The 18,097-nt window shown below is 32.2% G+C and overlaps 4 protein-coding genes across 4 annotated transcripts; 1 reads left to right on the top strand and 3 right to left on the bottom strand.

Annotated features, from left to right (window-relative positions):
• Window positions 1-1,012, top strand: LOC8269364. Its single transcript, XM_002531276.4, has one exon. The coding sequence runs from the start codon at window positions 89-91 to the stop codon at window positions 671-673; it is 585 nt and encodes a 194-aa protein (XP_002531322.3). The 5' UTR covers window positions 1-88; the 3' UTR covers window positions 674-1,012.
• A 4,150-nt stretch (window positions 1,013-5,162) lies between these two features.
• Window positions 5,163-9,465, bottom strand: LOC8269363 (aspartate aminotransferase, mitochondrial). Its single transcript, XM_002531275.4, has 10 exons — window positions 9,079-9,465; window positions 8,910-8,995; window positions 7,992-8,198; window positions 7,414-7,519; window positions 6,890-6,994; window positions 6,635-6,807; window positions 6,143-6,302; window positions 5,962-6,057; window positions 5,739-5,833; window positions 5,163-5,615 (listed from the first exon to the last, which is right to left on the bottom strand). The coding sequence occupies exons 1-10, from the start codon at window positions 9,241-9,243 to the stop codon at window positions 5,534-5,536; spliced, it is 1,275 nt and encodes a 424-aa protein (XP_002531321.1). The 5' UTR covers window positions 9,244-9,465; the 3' UTR covers window positions 5,163-5,533.
• A 601-nt stretch (window positions 9,466-10,066) lies between these two features.
• Window positions 10,067-11,646, bottom strand: LOC8269362 (cationic peroxidase 1). The gene is made up of 3 exons (XM_002531274.4): window positions 11,195-11,646; window positions 10,905-11,099; window positions 10,067-10,765 (listed from the first exon to the last, which is right to left on the bottom strand). The coding sequence occupies exons 1-3, from the start codon at window positions 11,405-11,407 to the stop codon at window positions 10,214-10,216; spliced, it is 960 nt and encodes a 319-aa protein (XP_002531320.1). The 5' UTR covers window positions 11,408-11,646; the 3' UTR covers window positions 10,067-10,213.
• Window positions 11,647-15,215: 3,569 nt separating this feature from the next.
• Window positions 15,216-16,956, bottom strand: LOC8269361 (peroxidase 2). The gene is made up of 3 exons (XM_002531273.4): window positions 16,676-16,956; window positions 16,386-16,580; window positions 15,216-16,007 (listed from the first exon to the last, which is right to left on the bottom strand). The coding sequence occupies exons 1-3, from the start codon at window positions 16,889-16,891 to the stop codon at window positions 15,447-15,449; spliced, it is 972 nt and encodes a 323-aa protein (XP_002531319.2). The 5' UTR covers window positions 16,892-16,956; the 3' UTR covers window positions 15,216-15,446.
• Window positions 16,957-18,097: the final 1,141 nt, after the last annotated feature.

Genomic DNA, 18,097 nt, shown 5'->3' with positions numbered 1-18,097 from the left:
CCTAACACATTAAACTTTGCATCTGCTCTTCCCTTCCATTTCCTTCTTATTAGTCGGTGAAAACCAAGAAGACTCCAATTAATCCAAGATGTTTACTAAGAGTTCAGATCTTCCTCATCAAGAGTCTCTACAAATTAAAGAAAATGACAAGTTCTTTTCTAGGCTTCTTTCCAAAGAAGCATCAATGGCTAACCCTTCATTTAGAGTGTACTACGGTGGAGTTACAGTTGCTGTTCCATTCATGTGGGAGTCGCAACCTGGTACACCTAAATACTCATTTTGTGAAGCCACTCTACCTCCACTTACTCCACCTCCTTCTTACTATTCAAATTCTCATAAAAATCCTATCAAGAAACGCTCCAGATCCAATCTTCTCCACATTCTTTTTTCAAGAATTAATTCCAAGAAAACTAGTACTGCTAACGTCTCCACATTATTACCTTCTTACTCATCTTCTTCAACTTCATCTCCAACACCATCTTCTGCTTCTTCTTGGTCATCCTGGTATTCTACTCCAAGCTGCAGAAATTATCACGAGCGGGGCAGGAGCAGGAGCAGGTTTTCGAGCTGTGGATCATCATTTGATTCAAGGGCGTTATATGATGATCAAGAATTTGGTTCGCCTACTTCAACTTTATGCTTTAGAGTTAGTAAAGGAAGTAGATGGCCGTGAAAGATTTATAAGTGGATTATAGTAATTTTATAAATGTTACGGCCATGGATCTGGCGTAGGTACTTCTTGAAATCTCTATTTTCCTTCTACAACTTTATTTTGAGTCTTTTGGCAGCTTCTTTCTTTTCTTTTTTTACATATATTGGTCTGTGTTAGTGTCTTGATGAACTCTAGAAATCCTTGATATGTAATTTCTTAACAGCTATTTGTCGAAAACACAATTTCGTTTGACATTCTGAAATTTCATGTGTCCAAATTCTGTAAATTCTATAGTCATGCTCTTTGAGACTTTTGAAGTGATTTGTTAATTGGTACTGTTCCCTCCCCCATTTCAGTTTATATGATTTGTTAAAGGTTCAAGCAAATGAAATTGCCAGATTCAACCATTTTGAGGAAGTTGAAAATGACTAAGTGGAAAGTTTTCCATTATAAAGGAGTACAATGATTTTCATTTCGAGAGGATGCTATCAATGCTTCTAAATCATCATAGTTTACTTGATTATCACTGTTATATATTGCTTAATGTGCTGTAACAGTAAGACAGCGATGTATATAATGTACTGTAAGTGTGAGAGTGAGACTTGTCAATTAGGGAGCAGTTTAATTAGTAATGTCACTTATTAAAATTAAAGAAAATAAAGAGTCCTTCGGTTCAAAATTTTTGGACTGCCATCTACTTATATTATTATCTTTATATAGTATGATGTATAAAATGAGATTGTTCTTATTATATAACCTATCAATTCATTTAGGTGCAGTGAATAATAATAATAAAAATAAGTGTAAAACCTGACGAGAGGGGCACTGGAAAATTGTAATTAATAAGCTAAGCAGAATTTCTTGAAGGACTATTATGCAAGATTCCAATTTAGCATTGGAAACTAAATCCTAAGGGGCTCAAAGTTCCTCTTGTCAATTTCTTTTCCTTATTTTTTGGCATTGCTTTTCTAAAGGGAAGAAATTGCGATTGAAATCCAAGTATTCAACAAAAGAAAAGACTACTCCCACTTTTAAAACAAGAAGAAACCAAGTGGGTCTTCCAATATCTTGAATAACCATAATTTTTTTTTTTTTTGAGACAACATAATTTCTTCTTTAGGAAGTTGAATAAGCAAAATTTAGGAATAGAAAGTACAGATTATCCTATAAACTGCCGTCAAAAATATCATTTTATTTCGGCCAAGCACTGCAGGGTGAAGAGATAATTTTTAAACATATAAGATAAACTGTAGGAAAAATTAATATTACTCTTCACAATTGTTATAATTTACAAGTCCAATATTATATTTTAAAAACAGATTAATATTCTTTTGATGTTTGTTTCTATCAATTATCATATCTCCCTCCACTAGTTTCTTTTGTTAATTAATTGTATAAAAGGACTTAATTGATAAAAAAAAATTTCTATTTATTTTTATCAGTGTGAAACTCATTCAAATTTGAGTAAATTAAATATTATATTTAACTTTAGCTTCTAATAAAAACTAAATTAACTTCTTCATTTTCCTAATTTCTTAGCATTAAATTTTTTTGTAAGAATAAAATATGATAAAATTAACTTTTTGGCACTTCTAATTATTATTATTATTTATACTTCAAGAACATTTAATCAACTTTGAAACTTCAAATAAGATTGAACATTATGTAATCTGTTATTGTCATATTTAATTATGAATTTATTTCAAATTTTAATTGATTTTTAAACAAAATATTCATCCAGAAACAGCATATATCAATAATTTACATTTAAACTGAGCGTTTATCCACATAATGAAAAGAAAAAAAAAATTGAAGCTGACTTTAATTTATTAATTGAGTGGTTTCCCAAACGAAGAGACCTTCATGTAAACAAAATTGAGTGGTTTATTAACCTTAATCTACACTAACTCGCTCTTTAATCATAAGAATAACACTGTTGCATTAGTCCATTATTGACAACTTAAAATAAATAAGCTGCCTTATCAATGGACACCATTGCTATGGGACACTAGTTTATTTTAGTATAATAAGGAACATACTGAGAAGATACAAATAGTATTTAAAGAAATGAAAAAACAAATATCAGCAAGGGATTGCTTTGTCATGCATCTAGAATCCGTGTGTGCAGTGTCCTTATTTAATGCAAAGAGGAAGGATTGATGGGTACAGTTTTCTACCAACATGATTTTACAATTTTCCCTTTGCCATTTGTCCTTTCTTAGGCATCACTTTGTCTGTGCCTTGTCTTTGTCAAATATTAAAAAGCTTTCCTGCAATGTTTTATTTTATTTTATTTCCTTATCAGAAGCTTGTCACATTCTATGAATGAGGAAGGAAGTGCTCTTTGATTACTTTAGACAGATAGATTAATGCTACCTGCTACCTGTTTAATACGATTTTAATGTTTGTTACATGTCTGTTTAAGTTGTTGATCCATCTCTGCATCTGATATTCTATTATTTTGAGTTGCTTAAGGGCAGACAATCTTGATTATTTAGTTCAATCTTGATTATGTAAGTTGAGATCCGATGATGCAGATTCAAGAGGAAACTTCTTCTTTGTTATGAGAATTTTCTTTCTTTCTTCCCTTCTCTCTTTCTTTCTTTTTCTCAAGAAAAGAAAAGGACAGATTTTGTAAAGACGAAACCAAGTCCAAATTGGACAGCACAAAGTATGAAAAACCAGAAGTCTGAATACGCTCTCAATCATCTAAGATAACAGAAACACTATAAAATCTTCCTATGAATCTTTTAAGGGTTAATCAATCAACTAATTAGTGGCAATTGTAAATTTTAATGACCCTTTAACTACTTAATAAAAGCCGGGTATTTATGATGGAAGAGAAATAAAGTAATAAAGCTGCTTAACAGTCAAAACTCTTCCTATAAATTCAAATGTATAATTTAAAGGGAAAATATAAAATTTGATGTTGTAGTTTAATTTTTTGACACAAAAAGTCTTTTGATTTCTTTTGGTGATACTTTAATATTTTGAGAATCAATATTATTAATAATTTGTGTCCAAATTCATTAATTTCATCAATTAAATAGTTATTGTTTATTCATTTAGAGTTAATTGGTTGCAATTTCACCACCGTTCCATTCCTTACTAACTTAATTTTCATCCAAGATTAATTATATCAATTTTTATAGAGTTTTGAAGAAAAAAATCAAAGAGAAAGAAAATAATTTTATAATTCAATTTCTTCTTTAATTTTAGTTAATTTCGACAAGTTTTGAATAATTTAATAAGATTAGAGAAATCTATATTTTTCATTATTTATCCGATAAGACCGATTTTATAGTAATTGGACTTCATTTGAGATTCAATTTCTAAAACTATTAACAGTGTTAATGAATTTGGACAAAAATTACTAAAATATAATCCTCAAAATACTAAAGTGTTACTAAAAAAATCACAGAACCTCTTATGTCAAAAGATTAAACCACATAGTCAATTTTTATACTTTTTCTCTAGTTTAAATTTGTGATAGAATAACCTCTTATTTAAAATATAAAAAAATCTAAAAACTTTACCAATAATACTTCACTTTGATTCAACATCTTTCTTATTATTGCATTGTCGTTTTCAAATTTAGCATTCTTTTGGGTTAGCTGTGGAAATTTTATTTCTAGATGCTTTAAGTACTTTGGTAAGGACTAACTACATAGTTTTCCTCATTAATGTTGTACAGAATCTACATAAGCCATTAAAACAAATGGACCGAAAACAAGACTAGCAAAGACAAGAAAAAAAAAGTACAAGAAATTCTTGTTTTTGTTCTTTCCAATGGCCAACACAAGATAAGACAGAACTAACTGATACTGTATTGAAATCCAACCCAAAATCAACTGAATCAGATGAAATGACTCAATACATGTACAAGTATAAACAAATTCGATGTGGGGTAATATCCCTTAACACTAACCAAGCAGAGCGTGAGTACTTTAACCAGAAAGAAGATACTGAAAGAGATAATGAGACAACCCAACACTTGTTCCTCAAGCTTTGCATATGTATATTTTTTCTTTTCTTTTAAAGATCTTTTTACCAAGAGAAGTAAAGAAATACAGACTTGGCTTTATCTTTTGCTAAATTTATATCTGAACTGTCGGCAGTTCTGTTGCCAGTGACTTGGGTGACGTTCAACTGCTCCATGTGGCTATGGACCAGGACCACTATTCTTTTTTTTTTTTTTTATGAATATATGTTTTTTATATTTATTATTATGTTACATAAGAGTTAAGGATTCGACCCATTAATTGTTCTTGTTTTCGGTATTTCAAATTCGAGTCTAGTGTGCATGTAATCAGAGTCTTCTTTTAAACAGAGTGGAAGTGAAGAAATTTCATTCTCCTATAGAGATTTGGTCATTCATTTTATCATATCAGATGTGTATGCCATTGCCAACATCTAATTGCTAGGCTGTTTCAGAAGCCATATAATGTCTTTGTGCTTTCTCTTTCAGGCAATAATTGTATAAGAAAATCAACAGGGAGGAGTATGGTCATGAATTAACAAGCAATTTATTGAGATTTCAAATAATATCTTTTCAAGCCCAATACAACGACAGTCTAACACTTTGTTTTCTTAACTAGTCATAGTAGTTAATTCTTATTAATTGTGATTATACAAATAGCAACGGACAAAACAGAGAGCAAGCTTAGCAAGTTACCCAAATGAAAGCCCTCATAAATCAACCATGCTTCTGCAAAAGCTAATGCTGAATAATAATATTGCAAAAGACTTTTTCAATTACTACTCTCCAATTTTTGCCACCTTTTTAGAGTCTGAAGAGTTATATTCAGATACAACTTGGTTTAATATCATGAAGTCAAGCATCAGTCACAAAATAAGCTGATGAAGACTGCTATGATAAATCTATCCTTTCTGACTACTTTTAGTGACCTCATGTATTGCATTTGCTAAATACTTTACATTGCTTGTCGTCACACCGGCCATGCTGCACATACCAGCAGAAAGTCATGGTTTAGAATTAGTCATATAATTTCTAAGAAGCTCAACAGAAAAAAAGAAGCTCAAACTTTCAGGACTACATTTGGCTATGTTTCTATAGTAATTTTACCTCATACGTCCATCAAGAGTCATGTACACATGGAACTCCTTTACTATCCGTTCAACTTCTTTGGGGGTTAAGCCAGAGAAGCAAAACATTCCAACCTACAGTATTGTAAATTTCAGGGATAAAAGTTCCAAACTAAATGCATAACCATTCAAAACTTTTGTATTAATTTTTCCCTTGTTGCCAAATACACTAGAAGCAGTATGACCTGAATAAATTTACAAACCTGGTTTGTTATGTGTTCCCAATTGAGAGAAGAGCCCAGTTGCTTAAGGCTTTCCTGCAGGTTTGTCCGCATTTGTCGAATGCGATTTGCCATGCCCTTAGGTTTCAGGTATGATGAAAAAGCACATCAGACTATCAGAGAAAGAAAAGAAGAAAGTAGCTTATGGAAGAATTTATGTTACCTTGACCTCTTTGACCCAAAGTTCCTTAGTATCTGGATCACTCATAACAGTTGAGACTAGTGATATACCATGAACGGGAGGGCTGCTATACATTGCCCTGGCAATCTTCTGCAATTGGCTATTAATTGCAACTGCTTGCTTCGTATCATTGCAGAGAATACTGAGGAAAATAATGGTTGAATAAGAACTCAAACAAAACAAACAAAACAATAAGATGGCTAAGTTGGAATATTAACATAAAAGATGAATTAATATCAATGCACCACTTATGATAGCGGAAGAAAACTGGCTATTCTTTAAGACCGCACTGAATTATCTCTTTTAATCTTATTAGCCATTTCATGCTTCTGACTAGCAACAATACTAGACCTCATGAATAGGTGAAACACCTAATTTTCTAATAATTTCTTTACCTTGACAGCAGGATGTGGTGTCTTTATAATACTAAATATACACATGCAATCAAAACAAAAAGGCTGATTAACTACCCACCTGAGACAACCAACTCGATGTCCATATAATCCCATGTTTTTTGCAAAGGATTGGGCACAGCCAATTAAATGTCCATCTTCTAGGAAAATACGGATGGAAAGAGCATCTATATCAAAGTCTCCGCTTGCAAAACCTTGATAAGCCATGTCGAAGAAGGGGAAATGATTCTTTACCTAGAACAGAATTGAAGTGAGATTTAAAATGATACTCAGAATGTGCGAAATTCCAGTAAATTGTGATGGACATTATAATTACCTTGAACTGATGTGATATTTCTCTCCACTGTTCCACAGTAGGATCAACTCCAGTAGGGTTGTGAGCACAAGGGTGAAGCAGGAAAAAGGAGCCATCTGGGGCATTCTGCAAAGTGCCATCAAACAAAAATATGAACATAAGAAAATCAAGAAATTAATTGTATGGTATAGTCGCAAGTTTAATATTCACAACATGTTGGAGGGTCAGCAAAAAATAATTTTTTTGGTTCAGTATCCATAACTAGGATGTTCCACGACTGCTTATTAAATTTCACTCCAAATTAGATATTACCAAGAAATAAAAAATCTATTGAAAATGGGAGACTTTTAAAGCAACTTAGAATAAAAGAACAAGTTTTGCAGAAAGTAAGTGTACTCTTGATTGGAAAAGTGTACTTATTGGTCTCGCTTTTCTGAGTAAATAACGGTTTTTGAGAAACATGATTAATCTGTTGCATTACCAAAAATATAAGGAATTCTCATCTGCTCTAAGACCGATATACAAATTCTTATAGATTGATATACCTTGACATCATCAATAAGTGCATTAAAGTTTAAACCCTTTGAATCAGGATGGTAGTAGCTAAAGGTACTGCACGGAACTTGAGCATCTCTCCATATGTTATGGTGGCTGCATTGAACAAGATTAAATGCTAAAAATAAATAGACAGAATTCAATTAATATAATTGCACTGACATATGCTGGTAAAGTATAATGAGGTCCTTAGACTTTGTTTTTCTTTATGCTCCTTCCCTAATTTTAAGCTTGGACCGAGTTAAGGAAAGACTGATTACCTATCAACAATTAAGATCCTTTGATGGTACATGTTCACAACTAAATGCAAGAATTTGGATGTTAAAATATGAACTAGAGAAAACTCGGCCTATGTATGAGTTTATTGTGCTTAGCTGGTCCCAAGCCCAGCTAAAGGAGGATGGTTGTGGTAGGTGACAGCCATTCTTTCTCAAGGATGTAGCTCATAATCATCTAGAGTGGAGAAGGATCAATATAGCCAATCCCAATTGGCTTGGAATTAAGTCTTAGTTGAGTTGAGTTAAATATGAACTAGAGAAATGACTGAAAGGATACCAAACAAACTTACTTGGACCAAGTAGGATCAGGCAAATATATCCCAGATTCAGGATAGAAACGCCTCTGGAACTCAGCAAAGAGGCGACATGCGCCAGTTCCTGAGAGTGCTTGAACACCAGCAAACCTCCCTTCCTTCACTACTTCCGAATCCTTACCATAAACCAGTTTAACACTCTCCTCTACCAATTTCGAACTCACTGCAGATGAAATAGACTCCCTGCCAATATTGGTCAAGGTATAAGTATTAACATAATTGATAGCGCAGGGCATATCCAAACAGTGACTTGTTTTGAAGGAAATTATTTGAGCCAAAGCAGTAATTACAAATTTGGTTAGAATGTTCCAAATTGGAACTTGATAAGTTATTTAAGTCTATTCAACGAGCTTATGCATACTGCCAAATAAATTGACCAACAACTGCTCAGACCTCAAACTAATGGAATTTCAATGCTGCATTACTGTCAGCATGGTATGATATCAGTATATCTATGGACAGCTTGCGAAAGAATCATACTACTTGGGCACTGACCTATGATCTCTCTTAACAACAAAATAGCTATATTTGACTTTAAGAACATGACAATCACCCATCTGACACAAACAGTACACCATTGTATGATCATCTTAGAGATGAACTAATTAATAAATATTTTGAGATAATTTGAACAATTTTACAACAAAGAACCCGTAATTGGCATAATCACACAAACATGATATTCAACCTAGATTGTGAAGACCAGGCTTACAACTTACCATTAATATGCTACATCTATAGCATTTACTAGAATTCTGCAAGCAAAACACCCAATCAAATCCACATATTCCGGGTACTGAAGAACAGTTGCATTAATTTAAAGTTCCAGTAAGTAGATGTTAATAAATGCACTTGTAAAGAAAATTATGGTAATTAAAGCATTGAAAAACTCACAAGAAGTCACAACCAGCAATCTTAGTCTCCGCTTCTCTAACACATTGCAGTACAACAGGTTTGCCTTCATCATCCCTATAAGCTCCCTTCAAAAAGAAAAGAACAAGGATAACTAGTAGAAACTAAGAAAACTTGATAGAAGCTAAAAGAGAAAAAAATAAAAATTTACCACTCCAAGATTGATCTTGGTTGGAAAAGTGTCAGCAAGAAAAGCTTCAGTGACACTAGTAATAGGGTCCTTAGGAGCAGGGCCCACATGGTCCCACCATGGGAGGGCTCTGTTAGTAGAGGTTGAGAAGAATGATCTTCTCAGCAAATGGTATGATCTCCACATGATAATATGTAAGGTGCTGATCTGCTTTGAAAGTTGCAGGCGCTAATGCTATGGCGGATTATGATATACTGAGTTATACATGAATGAGAGGAGCTTACGACTACTAATAATAAGAAGAAGAAAAAAGGTGTGTGACCTTTTCCTTCTTGTTCTTCTTCCATGCTTTGGTTTTGGTTTTGGTTTTGAATGGCTTTACTGTGGGCTTATGTGCGTTCCTATACAGTCAACATAAAAACATGGGATTGACAGGACACTCTTTGTTTTTCTTTTTTTCCCCCGTTTCAGCTGATTCCTGTCGCATCTAGAAGCGGGTGGGGCCGAATGATTCAGGAACCAAAGGCTGCTGCTTGGATGATTGGGCTTGACTGGAACTTAATTGAACAGAATTGGACATTAGAGATGATATATTATGTAACTATGAAACCACCTGGAGCTACGGTTAATTCTTTTATAATTAATATATTTGTAGATTAAAAAATTACTAATTATTAAATACATTAATTTATTAATTCTATTTCTCAGAAAAAGTCTAAAAATTTATTAAAAAAATGAAAATTTTAAAATAGTAAAAGACTATTGTATTATAAAAAGAAAACAATTAGAGTTAGATGAGTTGGTCTACCTATACAAAATGACAGATGGAGAAATGAATTGAACATTTAATCTTTCTTTAAATAAATATAATAAAGGTAATTTTCAATTTCTAATTGGTATAACTATAACCTTCATAATTTGGACATACTATCTTTATTGATTAAATTATTGTTTACATGCTATTTCAATAATTAAGAAGGAAAAACAAAATGCAATGTAAAACATTAACTCACTAAAATGAAGAGCAGAAAATTTATTGAAGAAAATAAAATCAACGAATTATTATGCCGAACGAAAAATAAGATACAAGAATAATAAGGAAGACAATATATAACAACGTGGGTTATATATTTGTGAAATATTTGACTGTGGAAAATCAATTTACATTCCTGCAGTTCAAACGAACTTGGCCTTGATTTCCTGTCAATGGTTTAATATTCCCCATCTTAACCATAGACTCAGCAAAATCCTCCCAAAACTCTTCTGCATCTGAATTATAGCTCAACACTATTTCATCAGTCGATCCACCACTGAAGAGTTGCTGGTCAGAGTGAAGCAGCCCTTTATTATTTTTCAAATTAGTGAAGTACGAAATGTCAAAATATGCAGGTGTTGGGTCTAGAGGCGAAAGGTTCGCGTCACCACCTGTTCCTGGACAGCTTGATCTTCGTTGCTCTGCAAATTCCGGGTCAATATCATTTGATTCATTGTATATTCTATTTCTGAATACACGACATTGTGCAAATCCTAAAGTGTGGGCACCAGAAAGTGCAACAAGATCTTCCTCGTCAAGACCTTGGTTCTTGAATTTTTCAATAAGTGCAGGAAGGTCCATAAATGGTGATGGAATATCTGTGTCTGCCATTGTTCTACTAGCTGATGTTGAGTCTCTTCTTCCAAGCTGCACTTCCCATGTTGGACCCCCTAGCTGCATACATTTGTTATATTCATATGTTATTACTACCATTATAAGTATATATTAAACTATTCTTAGCCTTAGTTAACGACGATCAATTAATTCTTTGAATTAAAGAACAAAAAGGGATGAACAAACATATATATAGTACCGCAACTACGGAATCCCGAGCTGCAACCGCTAGGATGTCTGCGCAAGAAACTGCTGGGCGTCCACATACTTCGTCCACCTCTGATTTAATCTGGTCAATAACTTCAAATCCTCTTGCAGAATTTACATTAGGAGCAGCATTTTTTTCACTATCAATAGAGGGAGAAGAATCCAAAAGAAGTGAAGCATCACAACCCTGTAACATACGACAGGAAGAATTTCAAATTTAAGAAGAGAATTGAAGCATATAAAGTAAAAGCTTAAACTAAGGTGATTAGTCTACGTAAGTACATTAACAAAACAGTCATGGAAATGCAGGCGCAACAAAGAAGCACCCATTCGTCGTTCTCTAGAAACCGCAGCCTCGACAACACGTTTAATAGTGGTTAAAGCATTGGGACAGACTTGATCATAGTAAGACGGAGATAGTGTTGAAGAAGCAGTTGCAGCAATAGCCAACAGAAGTAGTAAACCACAAAGATAGCAGCCGCTACTTGAAGCCATGTTTAATGAGATGTAGTGAGTGCTAATGCTAGTTGTTTATGTGCCTTTTGGCATAGGTGATTTGGGGAACATATATATATAGACTTCGAGTATCTTTTGTTGGACCTGGCCAATGGCAATGGATGAGAGTTAACATCGATATTGGCTTTTAGATTTGGTCTTGTATGTTTCTCCAGGTTATTAATTAAACCAAGCAATGTAAAATTCCTTGAATCTACCTACCTACTGCATTTTCCATGTTGATAAGGTCAATTGCAACTATTTTCCTGGTTATTTATTATTATGATTAAGCAAACACTCAAGGGCTTTGGAGCCAGTTAACTAAAAAGTGCTTGATGCTACCATTACAGAAAAATGGAATTAAATAGATTAAGAATACAACTTTCACATCTAAATTAGAAAAATATTAGTAGCTATTTTCTAATACTAAATAACTAACAATTTGTATTAAATACTTATTTTATCGCATTCGCATAAGCAGAAAGAGCACCATTTTACTCCTTCAGAATATAAATGGCAAACCATATATCTAGAAAGTCAGGACAAGATTAATTACAAGATTTAGAAGTAAAATCGTAATGGTGAAGCAAGCTTCAAATTTGAATAATTCTCTAAAGGGGTAAGCTTTTAATTAATAATATATATGTTGAGGTTACTTTTAGTTGCATCTTTTTGGTTAAACGCCGGGTCAAAATATATACCTAATCGCTCTAATTTATTGAGCTTCAAAGAAGAAGCTTGTCATGGTCTAGAAGAAGAATCGTCGCAGTATTGTTGAAGGCAAGTTTCTGGTGAGAAGGCAATTAGATATGTTATATATATGATGATTTTGATGCAGTCCTCGTGTTCCCGTTTGAGACAAAATAACATAACAGTCGCAATCATAATCACAATAATAAATCAAAGTAGTAAATATAGAAAGAAGAAGAAGGAAAAAAGAAAAGGTTAGCATGTAATGTAAGAATTACTGAATTGTTTTGGAACTTTTGACAGTTTGACTTATGCTATTAATAATTTAACGTAGCTGTCCATACATGTGTAAAGATCATAATTTCAGTTTGCCAAAACAAGATCATTGAGATACTCTTGGGTGAATGTTCTATAATTATGATATGTGACATATTTTACAGTATGTTGCATTTATAATGGATGGTTTCCGATTATGGTTAGTTAATAATAATTATGTGCTGATTAGTGTTATCATATAATAACATAAAATATGCTGCATATCATAATTCTATATGGCAAACATGATTTACCCATGGGGATTCTTGGCATATCGACTCAAAAATCAGCACTATAGATTTGTTTTGAAAATTTAGCTTATTAGTACCAAGCCGACCTATGGCTCGCAAAACTAAATTGTCGAGCATTATTTACTTTGAAAAAAAAGAACTTTGAGAGGCCAAATTAATAAATGGGGAAATGTATAAATAGACCCTTAATGTTTAAATGGGGTATAAATCGGCCCTTAATGTTTGTGTAAGGTATAAATCAGCCTTTAATGTTTATATGGGGTATAAATAAGCCTTCATATTAATTTTGTTTGACTTGTAAAACTATATTTTTTTATTCTCCTACAAAACGGGTTTTAATGTTCTTTTGGCTTAATGTTAAAAAATGATAATGTATTGATATATAATAATAATAATAATGGAACCCATCGAGATAAGTACAAATAAGAGTTTTACCTCCAATTATAATAAAAATAATAATTACACTTAATAGAAAGAAATATTAAACTAAAAACAAATCGCTCTCTCATGTATTCTTTTTGAAAACAGAAACTTCATTACTAGGAAAGAAGGTATTTTTAATGAAAATTCAATGAGACAAAACTTCAAAAAGGAAGTGCAATCTAAGAAAAAAGAAAAGGTGAGGAAACTAAATAAGGCTCTCATCCTCAACAAAAACTCTACATGCACGAAGAGATGATCCAAACTTAGGTAGGGCATGAACTACTGAATTCGTACTTCTTCAGATAGCTTGAAAAACAGAGCTCCCACTTTTGATGCTAAATTAAGAACATTCCTGAAAACAAGCAAGTCTCTTACCGAAACGGAAGTGTGCATCTCACGGCCAGTTGAGCGCAAGCAACCAAATTAAGAACCTATTCATCTCCTGAAATGGAATCACTCAGCAGCACACGTTAGCAAGTATCCACATTAAGCTTGACAAGCCCCACTGATGATTTGGTAATGGCCATTGCATGCTGAAACTCATTAAGATAAAATCTCAGCCAAATCAAATAACTAAAATCAAACGTTTTTCTCATTTGAATTAAAGTTTTGAATATAAAATTGTAGAGTTTTTACTTATTGAAAAAAAAAATCTGTAAATGTAAAATTATATCAAATGTAAGAGTTTTAATAATGTCAGATTATATTGAACTCGTATATATAATAGATTTATATTTTGGTTTTAAATGATTGATACATACTTAATAAATTAAAACTAATAAATATATGTCTATTATCTATCAGTTTCATGTATAAGTAGAAACATACATTTAAATTAGATAATTTTTTTAAATATAAAATATTTAAGCCTACAGCCAAGCTGCTAAAAAGCAATTTTAGTATTTAAATATTAATTTATTGTAATGAACAATCTGTGATATATTAACATAGTACTGAAATGCTAAACTTCTTAAAGAAAGAAAAAGGATGCGCAATGGTTTGTAATATGAACAAATTTATTAATTAAAAATGAAAGTAAGCTCCAAAAGTAATAGACGATTGAATGAAGATTAAAAAACTCGAAGGGCAGTTGGATTATATATATAATCGCGGAAAATCTTGACTGTGGCAGCTTCTCTCTTTAATAATTTATCATATAAAGTTTCTTCCTGGTTAAGTGATCAATAACAGTTTTGTATATGATAATATCATAGATTATCTTTGAAATTAAAATAAATTAGAAATTAATAATGGAAAACACACATATGATTTATGCCGTATTAAGGTGGAGTTAAAATATAAGTGTTTAATTAAACTACACTTTTACTTAATTTACTAATATTGTGTTCACTTGAAATATTTTATAAAATTTATTTGTAACTCAAAATTTATATGTTTGGTTGAAATACATAATAAAAAATTTATGGAATTAATTATAAATTCTTATTAGTAAAATCTGGTAAGAGTTTTAGTACAACTCAATTTATAATTTTGTATACACATAAATTAAGTTTATCTATTTATTGAAAATAGAGCATATTGTGTAGAAATAATTGCATATACATAAATTTATCTGCTCCTTATATGTTTACAATCTAATTATCATCTTTATTTTATGAGATAAGAAATTAATTTTTATTCTCTTAATTAAGGGAAAAATAAGTATATTCTCTCTTTCCTTTTATATATAATAAATTAGTATATTCTTGTAGTGATTACCTTCTGTAATAAATCATGAAGATGGCATTTGAAAAGCAAAAAAAAGATAATGAGCAAATTAACATAATATGATAAAATCATATTATTTATAACTTTTCATCGTTAGCTAACTTCAAAATGTCATAAGTTCTCTAGAGGTTTGATATATAGTTGTTTCATCATGTGCATCATGTATTTGTGAATGCGACATGCATCACAATATATAAAAAAAAATGATATATATTTTATATTTTAATATTGGATGATTTGATATATTTTTATTATTTAAAATTAATGAATATGTGTCAATGATCAATCAATTTAGTATATAAATGATGATATACATCGAACTTAAGCAAAACAAATTTTCTTATATTTATAAGATATTTTTACGTGTTAGATGAATAAAAGGAGAACAAGAAAAAGGAAAATTAGTTAAGATTTTCTTAAGTACAATTGAACATAGCCGGTAAACTGAAATACATATTAGAGAAAGTAAATTTCTCTTCAGGCAGGTGCTTTTCCCACAAGAAGATATAATATCCCTCCATTATTTAACAGTCCTTGCTGTATAATAAATTGAACAAACGAAATGAAGTCTCTGTTTTAGCAACTTCAATTAAATTAAATGTTTTAATTTTATCACATAGATAACAGCCATTTTAATAGTAGTCATTCACCTTCCTGCAATTCAAACGAATCTCGCCTTGCTTTCCTGTTAATGGCTTTATATTTCCCATCTTAACCATAGACTTAAGGAAATCTGCAGAGAAAGCTTTGGCATTTAAGCTATATTTCGTGACCAATGCATCCGTTGAGCCACCGACGAATAGTTGTTGATCGGAATGCAGAAGACCTCTTTTATTGATTAAGTTGGTGAAGTATGCGATGTCAAAATTTGCTGGTGTTGGGTCTAGAGGCGCAAGATTTGTATCACCGCCAGTTCTTGGACAAGTTGATCTACGGGCTTTTGCAAATTTAGGGTCGATAGTCTTCGTGTCATTGTAGATGCGGTCCTTAAAGACAAAACACTTTGCGAACCCTAATGTATGGCCACCAGAGAGAGCAACAAGATCTTTCTCGTTTAGACCTTGGTTCTTGAAGTTATTAATAAGTGCAGGAAGGTCCATAAATGGTGAGGGAATATCTCTGTTTGCCTGGGTCCTGCTTGCTGTTGTTGAGTCTCTTCTTCCTAGCTGCACCGTCCATGTTGGCCCCCCGAGCTGCAAATTTTTTTATATATGCATTAATTTATGCCTTCTTTTCTCTCTGCTATATTTTCTATCAACTATTAACTTAAGCATGCAAAGAGATATAGAGTTATAATCATGACTTTTTAGTTTACAAAGAAACATTGTAGATTAACTCTATAAATATACATTAAAAAAGAAATGGCCTCGAACTGGATTCTTTTTTTTTTTTTTTATCATTATTATATACATATTAATTTCAGTTAACGAGTTTTAGCTCGATGTATTATAATTACTTCTCAATGGTACGATAGTTATCTTCATGCATGTTTGTGAGATTATGTTTTAAATTTTCAGTTGGACCCTTTAATTTAACAAAAAAAAACAAATGGAAGTGATTATGGCAAATACCGCAACTACAGAATCGCGAGCTGCGACCGTTAAAATGTCTGCGCAGGATACCACAGGATGGCCACATACTTCATCTACTGCCAGCTTAATTTGGTCGATAACCTCGAATCCTCTGGCAGAATTTAAGTTGGCCACGGCATTCTTTTCACTATCAATAGTGGGCGAAGAATCCAAAAGAACTGATGCATCACAACCCTGTGTAATTACCCACAAAAAACATATTAATAAATGATTACTAAAGGATCAAAGTAAAATGAGGAGAAAATTGTGGCAGTTAACCAGTCAAGTACATTGACAAAGCAGTCATGGAAATGCAGACGCAACAAAGAGGCACCCATGCGTGGTTCTTCGTACACTGCAGCCTCAATTATGCGTTTAATCGTTGGTAAAGCTTCCGGACACACTTTGTCATAGTAATAAGGAGAGAGTAGTGGAGATGCAGAAGCTAGAGAAGCAACAACCAGTACGAGAAAAGCCCGGAAACAACACTTGCTGCGTGAACCCATATGTGCTTAAGCTGCTTTAACAAATCAAGGTAATTGATGTCTGAAGATTTTGTGTGTTTCTTTCGTTAAGCCGATATTGATATTTATAGATGGAGAAAAAGAGTAGACTTAACTAGGTTTCTTTTCCTCGGACTTGGTCTGGTACATGACTTGTTCATGAGAAGCAAATTGAAGTTGCCAATTGCAAGCAACCTTCGGACTTATTATACAAAAAAAATATATTAATGCTGTAAACTCCTTTAGAGTTGTTTGATTTAGTCCTATACAGCCTGTCTAATGGCTGACTTGTTACTTTTATTATTAAATTAATCTCAACTTTAACTTAATTAAAGTCTCACCGATTTTCTCTACCAGAAAAAAAAAATCCAGTTAATATTATATAAAATGCCAGTAAAATAATACTCCAAATGTCTGCAAGTATTCAGTATATAGGTCAAGAATTCGATGCTTCACTTGTTATGCTCTAAAATTGTTTTAAAGTACAAAAAGAAGCACCAAATTACATGCTTAATGAGAAATTTTACTTGATGTAACTACTCATTATCATTCCAAATATCAAGAATAAGCAAGTCCCGTAGCTTAGGACGATACTCAGGGTGATCCTGTATCCGAGTTTTATATATATTACCCAACTTTGGTTCTTTTTCTTGATATAGGAGAAAACTTTCCATTGACAAAAAAGAAAAAAGAACAAATCAAATGAGTCAATTTGGAAGAAAGGAGATGGATCAGAAGCCCCAAGTCAGCGAAATTTCGCCAATAAATTGTTCGAGCAGTTGAGCTACTGGAGCAAGAATGTCTTACACAAATGGTATGTCCCTATCCTGTTATCCCCCATGATAAGGTCAACTCCTTTATAATAGTAATTTATAGTGTCATAAAGATAATGTCTTCGGTAACATAACAGCCCATTTCCTGTGTATAAATTGCTTGTATCACGTGAGAAAATAGAATTAGTACTATATCCGAAATGTCAACACATGATTATGGATGATTAATAATTAATAGAGAAGAAAAATGTATGACATGCTGAATAATTCTTGAGGAGTTGGTCAGTGATGAATATTTAAGTGACAATTTTCATAGAACTCAGTAAATTAGAGTTGCACTTGCTTGTTATTATAGACTTTGGCCTAGTCCTTATAGTTAAAATATAATAATTTGATTAATATTTTAATAAATTTAAAAGTATATTAGCAAAAAACA

This window comes from Ricinus communis, chromosome 10 (assembly GCF_019578655.1).
Source record: "Ricinus communis isolate WT05 ecotype wild-type chromosome 10, ASM1957865v1, whole genome shotgun sequence".
In the NCBI taxonomy this organism is placed as follows: Eukaryota; Viridiplantae; Streptophyta; class Magnoliopsida; order Malpighiales; family Euphorbiaceae; genus Ricinus; species Ricinus communis.
The sequence above is the reverse complement of the archived record's forward strand: the minus strand, read 5'-3'. Positions and strand labels throughout refer to the sequence as shown.